At 55.0% G+C, this 19,695-nt stretch overlaps 1 protein-coding gene across 1 annotated transcript; it reads right to left on the minus strand.

The window, feature by feature from the left end:
• Positions 1–278: 278 nt before the first annotated feature.
• On the minus strand, positions 279–19,607 carry ARPC1B (actin related protein 2/3 complex subunit 1B). The gene is made up of 10 exons (XM_034784800.1): positions 19,450–19,607; positions 10,935–11,008; positions 8,437–8,541; positions 6,720–6,942; positions 6,494–6,601; positions 4,876–5,082; positions 4,069–4,144; positions 3,785–3,981; positions 3,197–3,287; positions 279–627 (listed from the first exon to the last, which is right to left on the minus strand). Exons 2-10 carry the CDS (start codon positions 10,996–10,998, stop codon positions 589–591), a joined length of 1,110 nt encoding a protein of 369 aa, XP_034640691.1. The 5' UTR covers positions 10,999–11,008; positions 19,450–19,607; the 3' UTR covers positions 279–588.
• Positions 19,608–19,695: the final 88 nt, after the last annotated feature.

Below are 19,695 nucleotides of genomic sequence, written 5' to 3' on the forward strand. Positions count from 1 at the left end.
GGTTGGGAAACCTGCTTCTCTTGGAGCAGACTGGGTGGGGCTGTACATGGCTGAGGCAGGCATGGGCAGAACCCCTCCCAGGCAAAAGCTGTTTCTGTTCTGGCAATAAAGGGTGCCAGGCCTTAGTGCAGCAATTGTTTGAAACAGGAAGTGGTTCTGAGGTGTGAAACAGATGCAGAGACAGCACTAGGAGACTCCCCCATGATATCTGCTACCTTGGGGAGAACTTAACAGTGACACTGACCTCAATATATATTCGAAAGAAAGCAGCCGCTGGATTTACATGAAAAAGACACTTTATTTTCTGTTTCTTTAAGCAATTTATGACCAGCATAGGTGCATTGTTTTAAAATGTAAAAAAGTCTTAAAAATACTACTTAATTTCTTTGTACTTAATTTACTTCAGCTGACAAGTCTCCCAAGTGCCTTTGAGCCCAGGCAGTTGTACCGCTGCCAGGGGAGATGTGTATCTGCAACTATCCGTCGTCTTGATCTGAACTCAACATCTTACAGAAAAAAAAGCAAGCAGAATTGGAATAAGAGAGCGAGGCTGGCGGTGCTGCAAATGGCCTTTCCCGACAGGCTCCGTCACTTGATCTTGAGATCCTTCAGTGCGGACTCCAGGCTCTACAAGGAAAACAACAGAGATTTCCAACAAGCACTTTTCTCCGGGTGTGTGAGAGCACAGTCTGGGCAGCCTGGCCACTGCAAATTAGGGAGCTGGCTTGCTCGGCCAGAGTGCAAGCACAAGCCATGGAAATATGCCTGCTTCTTGCAGCAGACTCCTTGCCTCTCAACCAGTCACCTCTCTAAGGGCTGGTCCCCACTTAGTCCGGACTTCGGACTAAGGTACGCAAATTCAGCTACGTTAATAACGTAGCTGAATTCGAAGTACCTTAGTCCGGACTTACCGCAGTCCACACGCGGCCGGAAGTCTCCCCCCGTCGACGCCGCGTACTCCTCTCGGCGAGCTGGAGTACCGGCGCCGACTGTGAGCACTTCCGGGATCGATTTATCGCGTCTTAACCAGACGCGATAAATCGATCCCAGAACATCGATGGCGTGCCGCCGGACCAGCCGGTAAGTGAAGACTAGGCCTAATGCAGGGCCCTCTGTGACCTCATCTCGTAAGCCTTGTCGACCCACACAAGAGCTGCTGCTTTAACGGTATTGCTAGAGTTAGTGTTACAACACCACCCGCTAATGTAGACACAGTTGTCCCGGTGTAACTGATTCCAGATGGGAAGGGGACTGAGCCACATTTCTGTAGAACATCTTTTTACCACTAAGGGTGTGATTTGGTGTGGACATGCCGAAACTGCAAAAACTGGATGTAGACCACAGCTGGTATTTGTTTTATGCTGGGGGGGGGGGAATAGATAGACATTGTGTCCAGCCAGGCCGGCTCCAGGCACCAGCCCACCAAGCATGTGCTTGGGGCGGGGCCGCGACTGGGCTCGCCGCCCTCCCTGCGGCGCTCCGGCCGCCAGGGAGAGCGGAGCTGTGGTGGGCTCGCCGCCCTCCCCCTGGCGCTCTGGCCAGTCCGAGAGAGCAGGGCCCCGGCCGGGTTCGGCGCCCTCCCCTGCCACGCTCCCCGTGGAGGGGAGGGCGGGGGGGGGGGGGCAGTGGGAGGCTTTTTTGCCTGGGGTGGCAAAAAAGCCAGAGCCGGCCCTGTGTCCAGCCATGTAAAAATACAAGCTAGTATGCATTTAGCATTCCCCAAGCAGCCCCTACTTTACCCCCTCCCCCCACCCCAGCAAGAGGACATGGCATGCTTTTCTGTGGCGCTTAGCGTTTACAGCTCTCCATTGCTCCAAAGGGCTGTTCAAGTCAACTGTCTGACAGAGCTAGTTGGGTGTGTCCATTTCTTTTGCAGGATCCTCTAATCAGAGGGGCTAGTCTCGGGTTCTAAATTTCCCTTTGATCAGGCTGAATTTTAAAAATACCATCCCGGGAATATTCCCCCCTAGCCTGGAGAACTATCTGGGTAGGTCAAAGCATGGACAGAATGTCTCTGCCGAATGTTACTAGCTGTGACGGAATGGGTGGAGTCGCACAAGGTGAGCCAAGGGCTCGGCGGCATGTCTGATCCCATTCCAAGCAGCGTTTATTACACAAGGACTCAATCTGTGCTCATGTGAGTGGCTGTGATGGGCGCAGCACCGGCGTGGAACACTCCCTCGGGCATGCTGAATAGCTTTCAACAGAAGAAAAGGTTGAAAAGCTGATCCGGGTTCTGGGGTATGAAGGTGAGGAAATAGCCTCCTGTGGACACACATCCCCCTGGAGCTAGCCAATGGCAGCAGAGAGTGGCAATAACAATGAGTAGCGATATGCCTGCACCAGCAAACAGCCAGCGTTCAGTGCCGTCAGCTCCCAGCACTGCCTTGGGGAACCGCGCGTGGCTTTGTGAGTCTGGATAGTGTAGTGCTAGGTAAAGGTATGTGCTCTCAGTACCAGGACTGGCCTGCAAGCAGTGTCCGGTGCTGAGCGGTAGCTCCCAGGCATTTGGGGGTCGCAGAACTGCAAATCAGTGGGACGCTGGGGACGCGAGCGTGACGTGAAATGGAAGCTTTTGTTACAATATAACGTTTCCCAAGCACCTTCCAACAGAGAGAACCCAGCTGTCTCCTTGCTGTCTCCATGTAATCAGGCACAAGGCTTCTGAGCTACTAAGTCCTTCCCAGTAGTGTGAATTTTGTTACCTGCTGCTAATCAGCGGCCAGCAGGCGTAATAAAAGCAACTAGAAAGCACAATCAGGGCAGAGATTAGCTTTGTTAGCAGCCTCATAACTGTAGTGGGGGCGGCTCCCAAAGAAGTCAGTTGAAATGTCTGGGAAGGCTTCCCCTTCTGTTTGGGTCTTTCGTGAGGACAGTTTGAAAACAACCCCGGTAAATAAAAACCCTGCTTGGTTAAGGGCGGAGGGTGGGCCTGGGAGCAGCTAGGCCAAGGCCAGGTGCTTTTGAGAATCCCTCCCCCAGTGGCTGCAGAAGCACCACTCCCCAGAGCCAGCAATCCCCTCGTGTAGAAGGGCTGCGGGGCCACGTTGTATTTTCCTTTACAGCTGGCTGCAAGGGAGGTGCTGACGCTAGTGGAACTGCGAGCAGGGCCTGGCACTCAGGCTGTGATCTGAGGTGATCCAAGGAAGCCCCATAACTTGCAAACACGTCTCCAGTCACTGCTGGGGTTGTTTACCTTGATATCCCAGATGCTCAGCCCCCCGTCCATTCCTGTGGTGCAGAACTGGGTACACTTGGCTTTGCCGCCGGCAATCACGGAAATCTGGCTGGAGAGCACAGACGGACACTGGAAAGTCAGCTGCCCTTTGGCTTCCCTGGCCTCAGCATTTGACAGAGTCTTTCTAAGGTGGCGTGTTCGACTCAGAGTTTATTAAGCTCCGGGTTATTTTACCACCTGCCACACGGGAAGGCTGGCTCCAACAGGAGAGCTTTGCCCAAGTTTCTGTCTCGTGCAACCCAACTCACCACCTTCAGTTGTGAAGGCCACCAGCAGGGGCTCTCCCAGCTAACAAGGCTGCATGGAGCAAGTGAGCTCTAGCAAGGGGAGGCAGGTTGTCCCTGCAGAACGGCCAGGGAGATGCTCTGCAGTGCAAACCTCCGCTTCAGCCAGTCCCACACTAACGTGGTCAGACTGGAAGCCGAACCTCCTCGAAGTGAGGAGACAGCTCTGGGATTTGGGTTTGGCTGGACTTAGCTCCATCCCCCACCGTCTCCGGGACTAACGTGCGGCGGGGTCCCTCCCAGTGCCCCACCCGGCACTTGCCTGATGCTGTTCTTGTGCAGCGTTTCCAGCGTGACGTTGTTGGTCTCGGTGCTGGCTTTCTTATCCAGGTTCTGGAAGCGCTCGCGAGCGGTCAGGCCACGCTGGGAGCTCTGCTTGGGGACGTCCAGCTTCCCGCCAAAGGTCAGCGAGCCCTGGCTCTCATCGTAGGTGAAGAGCATCGGGTAGCAGTCGTGGCCCTGGGGAAACACCAACAGTGTGTTCGGCTCAAAGCCGCCAGGCACCAGAGCAGCCGCTCAGCTTCCCGGCGCGAGCCGTAGACTTACCGCTGCCACCAGGCTGTTCTCGGTAATGAAGGTGACCGCTAGGAACGGCAGAGTCTCCACAGACAACGAGGTGACACTAGGCAGGGAGAAGCAGCCAAGAGTGGTTAGCACCTCTGAGCAGCGTTCTGGCTTCACATCACATCCTCCTTGGAACCACCAGGGAACGCAACAGGCCCCCCAGATTTCCAGAGCGCGAGCAATGAGCCAGCCTGCAACCAGGGTTAGCCGGCTCTTGCGAGGGCTGAGCGCATCCTGGTCTCCAGCACCGTGGGGTGAGCAAGGGAAAGGGGCCAATTTAGCAGGAGGATTGTGACGGGTGGTCCCTTCCTCGCCCAGGCAGCCGGGCACGGCTGATCGGGCTGGGTCGGTAGGTGGCTGGGAGAGCGGCAGGAGATGGCGTTGGATTCAGTCTTTGCATGCTGCCCTAGGCTAGTCTCGAGTGTCGCTGGGCACTGGCCAGCTGTGCCACTTTTTGCCCCCAGAGGTGGCCGCAGCAGCAACAGAGGCTAGAAGTGCAGACGGCTCAGCAGTCAGCCCCGGCGCTCCCAACCCTCGCTGCTCGTTCCCAGACCTCTGCCGGCAGAGCCCCTGTATCCCCGAGGGTCGATCAGCGGACGGGGCTGAGCAAGGCCCTCAACCCCCGGCCGCTCCAGCGTCCAGGCTACCTGCAGCCAGCTCAGCCCTTCACAGTGAGGTTCTCCCTGCTCTGTGCGGACAAGGGCTTCTCCCCCGAGCTGGGGTTTGCCCCACTGGAGATGCAAGTGTGCTGGCACGTGCTGCTCAGTTAAAGAAAACAGTCCCACTTACGCCGTTTTCTTGTTGGCGTCCCAGAGGCAGACGGTGCTGTCGTGGCCGACCCACGCCACGCGGTTGCCGCTTTCAGAGAAGCAGATGCTGTGGACCCAGCCGCAGCTGCTGCTCGACTCAAACATCAGCTCCCCAAAGGGCATCTTGGAGCCCCACGGCGTGGGGGACGGCCTCTCCTCCACTTCCTTAATGTAGGCCGAGAAAATCCTACAGGGAACCGAGGCACAGCTCTAGGCTGCTGCATGCGCTGGCTGAACGGTGGCTACGGTGCTGGTAGCCCGAGAAGCAGCCGAGTCCAGCAGCCTGGACCCTGGCTGAAGAGCTAGGCGACCAGGTTTGTAATGCTGGTGGGTGTGACCTCAAGCGAGTCCCTTGGCCCTCTCCAGAGAGGTGCCGAGTGTTGTTAGAACCCAGAAGGGGGAGTTACTCTTCTCTCCCGCCCCCGACATGCCTCACTCATTCCTGATCAAGGCCCAGTTGTGTTATGAAGGGCCACGGACGACAGAGCTTTTGCCAGGGAGCTGGGCTGGGCCACATCGCTAATGAGACACCCCTAGGGTGGGGAACAACAAATCAGAAGCTCCCTGATGGATGCTTACAGCAGGAAATCACTCCACGATATCATCAGCCAGGGAGGCGCTGCTGCCACATGGAGACTCCCCTCACGCCACCCAGGTCCTGAACGACACTCCGACCCCTGGAGGGCCCAGTCCTGCCTAGATCTGGCGCAGGGCCGGCTTTAGGCCAATTCCACCAATTCCCCCGAATCGGGCCCCGCGCCTAAGAGGGCCCCGCACCCAGTGGCAGGGCCACCAGGGTGGGGGCAAGTGGCCGAGAATCCCTTCCCTGGCTAGAGGCTCCTTTTTAATTTTTACTCACCCGGCAGTGCTCCAGGTCTTCGGCGGCACTTCAGCGGCAGGTCCTTCACTCGCTCTGGGTCTTCGACAGCACTTCGGCAGCAGGTCCTTCAGTGCCACCAAAGACCCGGAGCGAGTGAAGGACAAACCGCCGAAGACTATGAGTGCCACCCGGTGAGAACAAGCCCCACATGTTTTTTTACGTGTTTTTTTTTATTTTCAGTCATCCCTGCCGGGGCCCCGTCAAAACTGTTCGAATCGGGCCCCGCACTTCCTAAAGCCGGCTCTGATCTGGCGAACCCGACCTCTCAGCTTCTCCCTGGATCTTTATTTTAGTCCCATGATCGTCCCTTGTTACTCTCACATGAGCGGCTTTGCTGTTTGCCCAGCGGCCGTTTCTGGTTCTGAAGAGCCAGCGATGGGCCTGAGCTGCACAGCTGGGATCCAGTCGAGGGTCAGGGCTTCCCCAGAGCTTGGGGTGCTCTGATCTAGGGCCCACTTCTAGTCAGAAATAAACAGGGGAAGAGGGTGACGCCAGCGTTCCCCGAGGAAAGTGACGGGGCACGGCAAAGGGAGAGGCAGTTCTGTGCAAGCCCAAACCCCAACAGGGCCCCATTTCTAACCTTGGAGCGCCAAAGAACATGTCAGTCCAGCCAGGGCGAAGGCTCCCCGCTAGAGAGCAGCCTTCCTGCTCCTTTCCAGAACCCCCTGTTCCTTACCATCCCCGGGTCTCAGCGTTTTCTCAGGGACTCTTAATTCACCTGCATTTGAAGTCGCAGGCGCCGGCGGCCAGCAGGACGTTATTGGGGTGCCAGTCCAGGCTGAGGACGGTCGAGCGAATGGGCTTCTTGATGTGCTTGCAAACCCACCTAGGGCACAAGACAAGCAGGTCACACGCTGCCTGACTGACAGCAGCAGGGCAGAGGCGCCCTACCCCCTGGGAGCATGTTCCCCTAGAGGCTGGCGCACCAAAGGGCCAGGACTCACCAGTCGTTCTCCTGCTCGAAATAGCAGATGGAGATGACCCTGGAGCCGCTACCCACAGCAAACTTGTTCTCCTTGGGGGACCACTTCACGCAGCGGGCGGCGCGGTTGATCCTCAGGATAACCAGGGTGGGTTTCCAGACATTGCCCTTTAGGGTCCACACGTAGGCGTTCCGGTCGGTCCCGCAGGTCACGATGCGGTTGCTATCGGGGGCCCAGTCAATGCCTGAAACACAGAGAGCCGTGTGGGTAGGGCGTGGGCTGGGGCAGGGAATGCTGGGGGAGGGTCCCTGGTCTGTGCTTTGCCGGAGGGCAGCCTAGATGACATCATGGTTCCTTCTGGCCTGAAGATCTATGAGTCTATGCTCCCAAACTCCTTTCTCCCCGGCTCTTCGAGCCCCTCCCCAGTCACCACATTCACAGCTGGGGTGTTTGGTGCCAGGGCTTTGGGTCAGGCCCATCGCCAGCATCAGTTTACTGCCCCCCCCGGAAAGCTGGTGAGAAGAAACCAACAAAATGGCCAGCAGGGGGCACCATTGCCCTTTCCTTCCCCCTCCTGCTGCCAGCCTCCACTTCCAAATCTCCCCCCGCCTTTCACTAGTGCCATTTCACGTTCAGTGCCCCAGGCTGCCACGCCGGATCTGGGGTTCCTGCTACAGAGCCACAACCTCCTAGAATGAGTCAGCCAGGCAGCCTTTCAAAGCACAGATCTTTGGGGGCGGGAAGCTGCAAGTTGATTGATTTTGAGGAAGTGGATCAATCCCCCCCCCACCCGCCCACAGAAGGCCTACCAGGGGCGGGACAGGGATGGATGCTGTTCTAATTGGAGACTGTTCATGCCACTCCAAGCCTCTGTCTCTCCCAGTCCTTGCAGTGACAGAGTGGTGAGGCCCTGAACGCCAATGTGCTGCCACTAGCCAGTCCCTGCCCCAGCTCAGCTTTAATGATGGCTTAAAGCGGTCTCTCCTGTTAGCTGCAACTCCCATCTCAATTTATACCTTGGGGAGGCCCTTTCAGCTGCTTCTGCCCTCAGCTGGCTAACAGCAAAAGCTTAGATTTTCCCTGTTCCTTTCACAAGATCCCTCACTGCTTAACAATTTATATACATTCCTTCACTCCCCCCTGAAATGCAGCCACCTCTGGGTGGAACATGGCAGCTGTTTGACAGCAGACAGCAACACAACAGTTTAGTACAGGGGGTGAAGAATGAGACCAATGGGGAATTCAGCCAGTACAAGAACTGTGGTGGAAAGCGCCCTGGGATTTTGATGCCCCTGGGTCAGGATCTCCCTTGCACATCTCCTCTGAAAGACAGCACAGCGCCCCCTACCACCGCGCTAGGCCTCTGGGCTCAGTAGTGACAAGGGGAAGAGCGCCACCTACTGACTCATACACCACCACCTCCTGCAGCACTACTGTGTTCCATGGATGGCTCCTATCTAAGGGCTGAGCCAGCCCAACCCTGCTTAGTTAGCAAGATGCCCAAGTGCAGCCTGAGGGGTTCTGGCTGCGGCTGAGACAAGATCTCCAGGACACCCGTCCCCCACGGCAGATACAAGCACGTCCTTCTGAGTGCATTACCAAGCAGGGAGCCCTCCCATTAGCCGGGGATCTGCCCCCTCCAGCCCCGTCTCTTGCGGGCGGCTGTGTCTAGGAGCCGTGTTCCCTGGCTGCTTTCAGCGACGAGAGGGACCCTTGGCCCTATGACGCGTTGTCTCACCTGTCACCTGCCCGTTGTGCTCCTTCAGCTCATGGACCTTGTTCCACTTTTCCCCAGCTTTCTTGTAGATGTGGACCTCGTGGTTGTTGGGGCAGATGGCAAGCTCTGGGGAACAATAACAGCGGTTACGTGACCCGCCAGCGGGGGCGGGGTTAAGTACCGCGGCTGGGGGTCCTATGACGAGCAGGAGCAGCTGATGCCCATGAATACAGCATGTCTAAGCATGTACAGTCAGGCTAAGCTCATGGTGAGACAGGCCAGTCTCAAGCTTCAGGGTGTTCACTTATGGCCCACGAGGGTCAGGCAGGAAAGCCTCTACCCTGACTAGTGCTGGGGGGGAGGAGGGCGGGGGGTTGTCTAAGCAACAGCTGCCAGTTGCAGCTAGCAGCCGAATACCAGAGCCAATGGAACCGTTCTACACTTCAAAGGGGCTCGCGCTGAGCGACCCCAGCTCTTCCTCGTTCAACCTTCCCCTGCTGCCTGCTCGGTGGCCCTGAGTCTGGAGCCAGAGCCCAGCTTGTAGCGCACAGTCAGCGGACACAGAGTTCGCTGTTGTGGGAAAGCTACTAAAAGCAACATCCCTCTTGCCTTGTGACGAGGGGCTGGGTGATCCCTGTGCACAGTGACAAAGAGAGGTGCTAGGAGAGAAACTTCACACGTGCTGGTGCGCTGACGCCGACTCCGTGGGTGCTCCAGCCCTGGTGCAGCCATGGGAAAAAAATGGTGGGTGCTCAGCACCCACTGGCAGCCCCTCTATCAGCTCCTCCCCCACCCCTCAGCGCCTCCCAGCCACCAGCAGGCCCCACCCATCAGGGCCTCCCCCTTCCTCCCACCGCCTCCTGCCCACTGTGGATCAGCTGTTTCGCGGCGTGCAGGAGGAGAGGGGGAGGAACAAGGGCAGGGCGTGCTCGGGTTGGGGGGGAGAGGGACAGGAAGAGGCGGGGCGGAGGCTTGGGGGAAGGAGTACCGTGGGGGCGGGACCTGGGGCGGAGCGGGAAAGTCGGCGCCTGTGTGTTGGTGAACCTGACATTAGCATGTGGTGGGCAGGGGCCTCTACGCAGGAAGGTGGAGGTTATAAAAGGGACACGAAGGGGAGTCTGAGGCCTTGATTCAAGCATAGCTTAGATCTTGTGCCTTCCGTTGCTCAGGCCTCAACTATGTGAGGGGAGCAGCACAAGGGGAAGAGGCAGCTGGGTGAAGCTAGGCGAGACTTAGTGCTGGAGGGGAGCAGCTGAATGTGAATTGTCCCAGCCAAGCTCCTCTGACCCACCCATCCATGCCACACTCTGCCACTGCTGTGCAGCCCCCGGCGTTGAGTTTCAGCTCCAAGTTAAACTGGCAAGTGGGAGGAAGGTCCCGCCCACTACCAGAAGAGGCCCCACCCACTACCAGAAGAGGCTCCGCCCACCTCGGGTGAGCCATTCTGCTGGGAGGTTCCCTATGGAATGCCAGCTGTCGAGGGGTGGCCCCCTGGCAGGCACTCTTCCTGTGCCCGCCCCATCCTGCCTACAGCCAGCCACATGGCCCATTCCCCCCTGCCCCTAAAGAAAGTGCTTTTTGTTCTGGTGAGCCACTCCGTGGTCACTGCAGCCCTTTTATACCCTCCACCCCAGGGCGCCACGGCGTCACTCACCGTCAATCGCCCAGGGGCTTTGCTGGCAGGCCACAAGGGCAGCTCAGATTGACTTGAAATGTATTTATCTGTGATACTAACAGTAACAACCTCGATTCTGCCCATTGCTGCACCATGGGGGCTGGGCCCCCCCACAACACATCGCATATGGTGCACCTGGCCCCAAGTAAAGGGGCTGCAGGATCGTCTCTTTGAGCTGGCGGGGCTGGGCTGAGTCTCCACCTACACGACCCCAATCTCCTGGTAGGAAGCCATGGGGGAGGCGAGGAGTGGGAGCTTGCTGGAACACCTCCCCAGATGTGTTACCCACTTGCTCCTGGGCGTTATCCCTCTGTACAAACTGCTTCAGAGACGGGACATAAGCAAACTCCAGGATCCGTCCCCCCAGCTCCAAGCTAGCTGCGTGTTCAGAACTGGGACCTGGACCTTGGAAATGGCCTCCTCTCTCTGTTAGGGTCCTGGATTTGAAAACCCCTCTGCCGAGTTTGAGGCGCTCAGAACCTGGATGAACGTTGTCTCTTCTTTCTGATGAATAGCATGACTAGGTCATAGGCCCAGGCCAGTATGTCATTGCACTTGGCAAAGCCAGATGCAAGGGGTTTCCACAGCCTGCACATCTGGGGGGAGCTGGCAGCTGGGGAGAACATGGGAAGCAGTCTTGTGAGCCAGCCCTGAAGGGAAGCCAATGTGGCCGGCTCAGCACTATCTGCACTCTGAGGCTGGGTCCTGGGAAATGGGACCTTTACCAGTGCAGCATGTTCCATGCATACCATGGGCCAGTTCTGCTAACTCAGTTATATCCGCGTAACCTGTTTTCACTCCACAGTGCTGGTGCGCCTGGAGGAGAAGGGATTTGTACACTTACGGGTTCTGTCCTTATTCCAGGAGTGGCAGCTGATGGGTTCAAGCAGGAAGCTGTGGTAGGCCATGGCGTTTCAGCTGGAACGAAAGTGAAAAGGCAGAGATGTAAGAGCCAGGTTAAAAGAGGGCCCTCGTCAGCCACATCTAAAGGAAATAGCCACCAAAGGGAGCAAGCCTCTACAAGGCCGGTAAACTGGAATCTGCTCCTTGGTCACCCAATCATTGCCTGACTCGGTAGATTCATGGTGATTCTCACGCTGGTATTCAATGACAACTGAAACCAAAGGCCAGCTCCTCAGTTGATGTAAATCTGCATAGCGCCATTGACTTCAATTGGCTTTCATAGAATCATTTAAATGTAACGCTGGAAGGGACCCTGAGAGGTCATCTAGTCCAGCCCGCTCTACTGAGGTAGGCCAAGTCCACCTAGACCAGTGTTAGGCCAACCTGTTCTTAAAAACCTCCAATGAGAGGGATCCCACAACCTCCCTTGGAACTCTCTTCCAGAGCGTAATTATCCTAACAGACACGTTTCCCTAACAGCTCAGCTAAATCTCCCCTGCTGCAGATTGAATTGATTACTTCTTGCCCTACCTTCAGTGGAGACGAAGAACAATCGATGACAGGTCTCTTTATAACAGCCCTGAACATATTTGAAGCCTATTACTAAGGTGCCCGTTAGTCTTCTTTTCTCAAGACTAAACATACCAATTTTTTAAATATTTCTTCAGAGGGCAGGTTCCCTAAACCTTTTATCGTTTGTGTTGCTCTCCTCTGGACTCCCTCCACTTTGTTCGCATCTTTCCGAAAGCCTGGTGCCCACAATTGGACACAGAACTCCAGCTGAGGCTTCACCAGTGCTGAGTAGACAATTATCTCCTGTGTCTTACCCAGGGCCGGCTCTGGCTTTTTGGCCACCCCAAGCAAAAAAAAAAACCTGTGGCGTGGCTGGAGCACAGGTGCAGGGGGACCGGCTTGTGGGGGGAGGGAGCGGGCGGGAGAGAGAGAGAAGGGGGCGGCCAGGGCTACAGCGGGGGCGCTGCCAAGCGGCCCCTCCCGCCGCGCCGCCTCCTGCCGCGAGGGCTCTGCTCCGGTCGGCGGGGAGGGAAGGAAGAGAACTGCCCTGCAGGGCGCTCTGGTTCTCCGCGCTGCCGCCCCCTACAGGGCGGCCAGAGCGGAACAAGAACAACAACAACAAAAAAGCGGCTGTGCCGCCCTAGGATTGGTCAGAATGCCGCCTCCAACAATCTGCCGCCCCAAGCACCAGCTTGCTCAGCTGGTGCCTGGAGCCGGCCCTGGTCTTACCTACAACCCTCTTGTTACTACACCCCAGAATGATATTAGCCTTTTTTGCCACTGTATGTTCATATTCAATTTGTGATCCACTATCACTCCCGGCTCCTTTTCAGTAGCACTCCTGCCTAGCCAGTTATTCCCCACTTTATATTTGTGCATTTTATTTTTCCTTCCTAACTGTAGTACTTTGCACTTATCTCTGTTGAATTTCAGATTTGATTTCAGACCAGTTCAACTAATCATGACCTGTGTAGTTGTTTGGGCCACTAGGAACTAGGAGGAGGGCCCATCAATTCATCATTAACCTAGGGCTGGATTTGAAGCCAGATCTCCAACCGATGAAAAGCCAGGAAGTCACACACTCCTCTGTCTGTGGCCAGCCCTTTAGAGTCAGTAACCCCAAGCCTTTCTTAAGACTGTCTGATTCTCGCACGTCAGCACTGGAATGCGTTACTAATTCAGTCTGATAAATTACTCCCCTTATGCCTTTGGTGGAGGGAGATTGGTGGTGCAAAATGAGAAGAGACTAGGCCAAGGCCTCATGGTCCAGCCCACAAGATGGACCCGGCGCTCTGGCAATGATCTTACCATCCAGTCGAGCCTTATTGCTGGAAGGACACAGCGAGGCCTCCCCCAGTTCCCTTTTCAAGTCTTCCTGGAATGGCCCTTTGGCAGCAACCTGTCACAGTCAGGGCATTGAAAGGAAACAAGAAGGTCCAGATAACCTTAAAAAACAGGAAGCTGGCTCAGAATGTTAAGGGACTTTCTAATCACTCATGAACCTTCTTGGCGCTGGTTCCTGCTCCTGAAGCGAACAGACTCCGCCCACAAGCATGGTTTTACAGGAGGGGATTGGAGCAGGCTAAACACAAAGTCGCTTGTGATCTCAATCCGTTCTTGTGGCTACTCTGATGCTCTCATCGAAATCAGCTGCATTGTTATTACTTCTTTGCACGGCTGTAGCCCCTGGGGGCCTCAATCAGGGCAGTGCATTGCTCCTTGTTGAGCAGACACGTACCTAGGACAGTCCCTGCCCCAAAGCTCGCAGTGTAGGGTGGATAAAGTCAAGATGCAACCAGTGGAAGGAGATAAAAAGGGGGGAGGATGCGGTGACAGTCAAATGGACGCATTAGGCAGGATTTCTGGTTTCTGCAATGTGTATAAACATCAGGGAAGCTCTCAGCATTCGGGGCAGAGGAGATAAGAATTCTGCAGAAAGGCCAGGACCAAAACCACTTGGAACTGCTCCATCCAAATGGACACATATGTTCTTGGCTTATGGGAAAGTCTGCGGTACTGGTGCGGGGGTGCAGGAAATCATTCTGTTCCATGGCCTCTTAACCCAGGTGACTGGCACGTAACTATCGGTCAGCAGATCACTTCAGCAGGGCCCTTCAGTCCACTTCACATGGACGGTCCGGCCTGGCCCCTGCATGAAGGGGAGGGAGGAGAGGTGATCTATCTGGTGAACCAAGCCCAGAATTGGGGTTCCTTGCAGATGAATGAAGTGCAAAATTCTTCAAGTTCGTAGGGTCAGAGGAACTGCTGCCTGCCTTGCCAGCCTCCCTTCTTCCTGGCCAGGATCTTCAGTGTGATCCCAGAGAGCCACTAACCTCCACCAGCTGGAGCACAGAGCAGCTGGCTGCTAACCCCTCCCCTGTCCTTGTGCCTTAGATCCGCCCCCACCCCCCCACCCTTCGCATGCCTGTCACATTCCTCAGATGCCCCTGCTGCGTGCAGCAGAACGGAGCAGAGCCGGAATGAACAACAGCGGGCCTGGGAATTAAGTGCACTGGGAAGAGCCTGCCCCATCTGGGAGTCCTCAGTGTCTCCAAACACTTAGTCACCTCCTTGCTGCGGCTGGGAATCTTCTCTTCCCCATGGCTCAGGTTCCTTCCTGACCTACCCCCTCAACGCCACAGGCAGTTGGACAGGCACCTACTGGGTGCCGTGTCCCCACCAAGCCTCCATGGAGGGGGTGAATTCAGTGCTGGGTTGACTGCCCTAGAGAGGCGAGGCCTCCCTTTATTTATAGAAGGGGGAAGGGCGGGAGCTTCAGACCCAGTGCAAACCTCCCCTACATTGCCCCAGCCCGGGCAAGATCAGACACCTGGAGGGAATGGTACCAAGACAGGGAGCATCAAATGGCTCACAGCCAATGAACAAATGGCAGCAGAGAAAAGTTTTCTGTCACTACCAACCATGACTAGATGCAAGCTGGCGCCCGAGTGGTGAAATGCTCCGTGTCCCCATCCCCTGAGCCAGGCAGTCCCCAACGGATCGCCTTCCAGTTCACTATTCCCCATCACTGGTGCTAGAATCATGGGATCCATTCCCTCCAACACCGCCCTGAATGGAGCAGGGGGCTGTACCAGCTACCCTGGCTAGATTGGAGGCATTCCAGTATTAAAGAGGCTGACCTCAGATCCAAAGTGTGTCCTGCTGAATCAGACCAGTGGCCCATCGAGCCTGGCTTCCTGCCTCCAGCTGGGGCCACTGCAGGATGTTGCAAAAGAAGGAACCGCTGTCTGGCTGCTGGGAGGTACCTCTCTGAGATGCCGTCAGCCAAGTCAGAGCTGGTAGCTCGTGTAGATGCGCTTGCTCGAGCTTTGTCTAATGGTAGGCGTTGCCCACTTTAAGCGTCCATCCAATCCCCAGCAACACACTGCCTCGTTCCGTCCACATTCACTATGCTGCATGTTTTAGTCCAGCTTCCAATTTAGTCCATACTAATGACACTGGTTTTAATCTGGCTAACGCTCAGCTGTTCCGTTAAACATCCCAAACAAAACAGAGGGTGTGGCAAAGGCTGAGGGGCTGGGCACGCATGTGCCTCAAGATGCTTCCGTACCGAAATCAACCAAGATCAAAAATTCTCTTAGCAAAATTAACCATGAGTGTCTTAGCAAGTCAGAGAACCTTTCAAACGAGAAGTTGTCCCCTTCTAGAAACTATCTTGCCGACACTGTGTAACAGACAGCGTGCAATCTCTCGGCCTGCTTGGTTGCTTCATCTTAGTTTCCTCACTTTGGTTCCTCTGCGAGTTCCTTCCTCTTTAGACACAACTCAACTTTTATGGTTAAAACGTTCTTTTCTCTTCACCTCCCCGCAGCAACCAATCTACATTTCTATTAAGCACAAGCTGGCTGTTCAACCCCAGTGTAGATCATGACTAATATCTTCCACTAGCTTAGCTCACCGCTGGCTTTTGCCAGGGTACAGAATTCATAATGAAAGAACCATTGTGGTGCTGCTTGAAATACTCAGTGTTGGAGTGGGAGGGGATATTTTTACAGTTTGTTTTTTTTTAATTAACCCACCCTTGCCTTTTAAACAGGCCTCGGCCAACTCTATGGAAGATACGGGAACCATCAGACAAGGAACAGACCCCGGTTTGCTGAGCAGGGCTGCACTGAACCTAGAAGCCAATTTCATGAGGAGCACTCAGAAATTGCCACGATTCTCTGTGCCGCCAGCCAGGATGTTAATTGCAGTGTTTGCTGCTTGTTATTATTGGAGGCAAAAAAGCCAAGTCTCTAATAACAGATTCCAGCCTCCTAGGCCTGTGAAGAGCAAGAGAAACAGGGCCCCACACACAGGAATTAGCAAAAACCAATGCCTAGTGGTTTGAGTCCCAGCAAAGCTCAGATCCACCGCACATAATGTGCCAACTACCCGGGCCTTAAACAGCTGTAACATCCAGCCCCGCCCTCCAAGGAATTGCTCATGAGACTACGTGGAGATGGTGGAGGACATAGGACTTACCACAGCAGATCAAACCAATGATCCTACTAACCCCGGTGCAAGCAGTGCTGCAGACTGGCTGATGTGCACACAGCTGTAAGACCCGTAATAAATCTAAGAGCACAATGCGGCCTGTGACAGATCTGGCCATTTCCTGCACGCTCCTTCACAAACCTTATTGAATGAAGCTTAAGTAGCTTTGGAGGCCGTTGTATTAAAAATGCAAAGGGTCTGTATTATTGCGGGATTGTGTGCATCATCTGCAAGGGGGAAATGTGACCAGTGGCAACCCTGGGAAGTGTTATGAGCAGCAAAGGACTATGCTAGAATCCCATCAAAGTGTCAATGAGGTTACAGGGGGGATTCGTTTGACCCAGTGAACCAGACCGTATATATTTCAGTGATCACCGCGCAGTGCTGCCGCTGTCCTGAAACCTGCTACAGCACATCCCATTGACACGGCTGGCGTGAGATACACAGGAAGCGAGTGCCCCAGGAGGCCTGGCTGAATAAAACTGGCTGCAAATAGTAGTCTGGGCCCAGCTCCTCAAAGCTATTTAAGTGCCTAACGCCCATTGAAAGCAGGGTGTTTTGGAGGGGCTGGGCCTGGCTGCTAATGTGAGGGACAGCCTGGAGCAGAAAACATGTGAAGTCACTAACCAGAATTGAGCGGCTGATGTTGCTTTAGGAGAGAGATGGGTTTGGGGGAAGGGTGCATTTTTACTGCATCTCTGTCCTTTTTAACAGAGAAGGAGAAAAGGGGAGTTGTGTCCCCATTCCCTTCTTTTTGATGCATCAACACAGCCTGAAAGGTTTAAAATAATATCAGGAGGGGGGAAGCTTTGCTTAATTTTGCCTTGGGAATATCAAGTTCTGCCTTCCCTCTTTTGCAGGGGGACTCGTTGGCTGCCTTCCTCACCCTCCGTGGAAGGCGCTGGGTGCTGAATGGTTAAAAATGGAGATGCTTTGCTGCCAGCACCCAAGTGTTTTAAGCAATCTGAATAACCATCACTTCCCCTCCTAGGTTAGGTTTCACTTGCTTGGCATCTGATTTCACAGATCCACTATTCGTTTTCCAGGCAGACTATACAAGAGCTGAAGTTGTAATGCAAGGACAAAGCAGGACATCGGTTAATAAAACAAGCTTTCCGGTCACCTTTATGCACAGTAAAGAACCAAAAAAGGGTCCAGAAAAATTCTCCCCTTTGCTCGTCACCTTTCATTCTATACTAACATCCACTCCAACAGCCGGTCCCATTCATCTCCTGAATCCGCTGGCTCCACATCCCCTCCCGCCCCGGAACAATCAGATACCTGCTCTCTCAAGTAAAACAAAGGTAAGTTTCAGGGGGCAGCCGTGTTAGTTTGTAGCCACAAAAACAACAAGGAGTCTGGTGGCACCTTAAAGACTAACGGATTTATTTGGGCATAAGCTTTCGTGGGTAAAAAGTTCAGTTTGAGGATCGTTGCCTGCCTGAGACAGATGAGTTGATCCCCAGCGGGGAGATGGCTTAGAATTGGATACCTTCCTCGGGTTTCACTCCTTTTCTGCCCAGGCTCAAGGCCTCACCAATGAAGAGACAGGCTGGGGGAAGTAACTGAACGCTGGATCCAGAGCTGGGCCATTTCTTTCCCCCCCAGCTAAGGAAGTTGCTCAGTAGGAAGGGCCTTGATTGCAAATTTTGTGGGGAGCGTTGAATTTGGTCAGAAACAGGCAAAATGCTGGATCAGCCTCTCTGCTGTCACTGCCTTCCCGGAAATTGTATTTAGCACATGCAGCTTAATATAGTCCTCCGCCCCGCCCCAAGCCAGGCAGGTCGTCCGTGTTAACCCCTGCCCCTGGACAGTCAAGCAGTTAATATGGGAGGGGGCTCTATTGCTAGACTAGACAGAATCAATGTTCCCTTGGGAGTCCAGCCAGGCTCCTCCGGCCCTTTCCAGGGGGAGGTGGCACTAGGGGAGCTGAGATGCTCTGCACTAAGGTGACCAGACAGCAAGTGTGCAAAACCAGGGCAGGAGGTGGGGGTAATAGGCGCCTGCATCAGACAAAGCCCCAAATATCAGGACTGTCCCTATACAATCGGGACATCTGATCACCCTGCTCTGCACAGGGGTCAAGTTTGCATCTCCACTGCCCTGCTTCAGCCTGGGGGGAGAGAGATCCAGGCCAGGGATGGGACCGAGTCTGTCCCAAAGCCTTTTACGGTCAGGCCACCGTCCCAGCCCCGTATTACTGACGGTGCCCTCGGGCCTCAGTGGTCAATCCCATCAACTCCAGCAACAGCTGCAGGGAGGGGGAGGCAGAGTTGTGCACCCCCCCGGCCCGGGCCCTGCTTTCTACCCATCCGCTCCATCCATCTGCTCTTTCCTTTCCTCCTCTCCAGCCAACCCAGCAGGGTGACACAATCCAAAGTACCTCTGTGATTTAGGAGCCTGCGACCCATTGATTTCCCCTGGGAGTCAGGCGAGGCGCTTTCGCTGTGACAGAGTGCCCCTAACCCCACCTCGGGAGAGGGACCCAGTAGGAGCCCATTGCTGAGTATGACAATGGCTCCACCGGCCAGGGTTTTCTCTTCCTTCTTCCAAATGAACTGATTTAACTGAAGGCACCCTGCCCCCGCCCCAGGCTATCAGAGATCACCACAGCCCAGGCAGTTCCTCTATGATAGACACAGCAGATTAGAGACGGGAGGAGCTCTCTGTCTGCCCACTGCAGCTAGGTCTCGGCTCCGAGAGCAAAGCCTGATGTTTTAATCCATCAGCACACGGTTCTGAGATCCCCCGACACACTTCCATCTTCGCTTGCCCACGCTGTTACGCAGAAATCCACGCAGGCTCGTCCCTTTGGCTGGAAAGAGAGCACTCCTAGCCGGTTCCGGGCAGATGTGCCAAGAGACACCTTTGCATCGAGTGTCAGTGTCAGGATTAGAGGGGAAAAAATCAAGGAGGGGACAGCGCAAACGTGAACCAGAGGCCCTGATTCTCCTCTCACTCCCACTGGTGTAACTCAGAAGTAACTGCCAAATGGAGCAGCGTAAGCAAGGGGAGAGTCAGACCCAGCGTGCACACGGAGGGGATCCCTGGGGAGGGATCTGGGAACAGCAGCAGGGCTAACGGGCCTGTGGTCCAGCACACCGTTTTCATTAATTTCTGTGGTATCCCTGCTCAGGGATCTGTTCCAAATCAGTGGCGCTTTCAGGCCTCCTAGGGGGAAAAAATGCTACAATGGAAAAGAAACGTTTTAAAGGGGGGGGGGGAGCCAACAGCTCTGAGGACCTATTGATTCAAAGGGGAAGTTCATTCCAATCCCAGTGCCGTTCTTGTAGCTCCGGATCTGTTCTGCTCAAGTAAAAGGAACAAAGGTTTTTCTTTTGGTGGCACGCTCCGGGGTTAAACACACGGCCAGTCACTCCGCTAGGAGCCGAGGACGAGCCTCCCCTTCCCCTGTGGTAAAAGAGAAGAAACTCCTGCCAACTTACCTTCAAGAGAAGATGAGGAAAGCAGGGTGAAAAAATCTCTCTGTCCAAAGCGGGTTCGCTAGTTCATGGACTCTGGGCAGTCGACACGAACTGCAGCTGAACCAGCCCCGAATGAAAGGCAGAAGTTGAGTTCTCGCTCTGAAGTAGCCTGACTTCCCTTTTCCTCTCTGAGAAATGTAACCACTTCCTTGCGTGGGCGTGTGGGGACTGCAGAAAGCTGCACAGGCTGCCTCCAGCTGAAGCAGC

The sequence above is a fragment of the Trachemys scripta genome, chromosome 10, assembly GCF_013100865.1.
Source record: "Trachemys scripta elegans isolate TJP31775 chromosome 10, CAS_Tse_1.0, whole genome shotgun sequence".
Taxonomy (NCBI): Eukaryota; Metazoa; Chordata; order Testudines; family Emydidae; genus Trachemys; species Trachemys scripta.

Bases quoted from the DNA above. Each gene is read 5' to 3' on its own strand.
- ARPC1B (XM_034784800.1), bottom strand. From the start codon at position 10,998: ATGGCCTACCACAGCTTCCTGCTTGAACCCATCAGCTGCCACTCCTGG. The intron at 3,982-4,068 runs GTAAGTCTACGG...GTGTTTCCCCAG, and splicing joins AGAACAGCCTGGTGGCAGCG to GGCCACGACTGCTACCCGAT. The intron at 3,288-3,784 runs GCAAGTGCCGGG...TGTGCTCTCCAG, and splicing joins CTGCACAAGAACAGCATCAG to CCAGATTTCCGTGATTGCCG.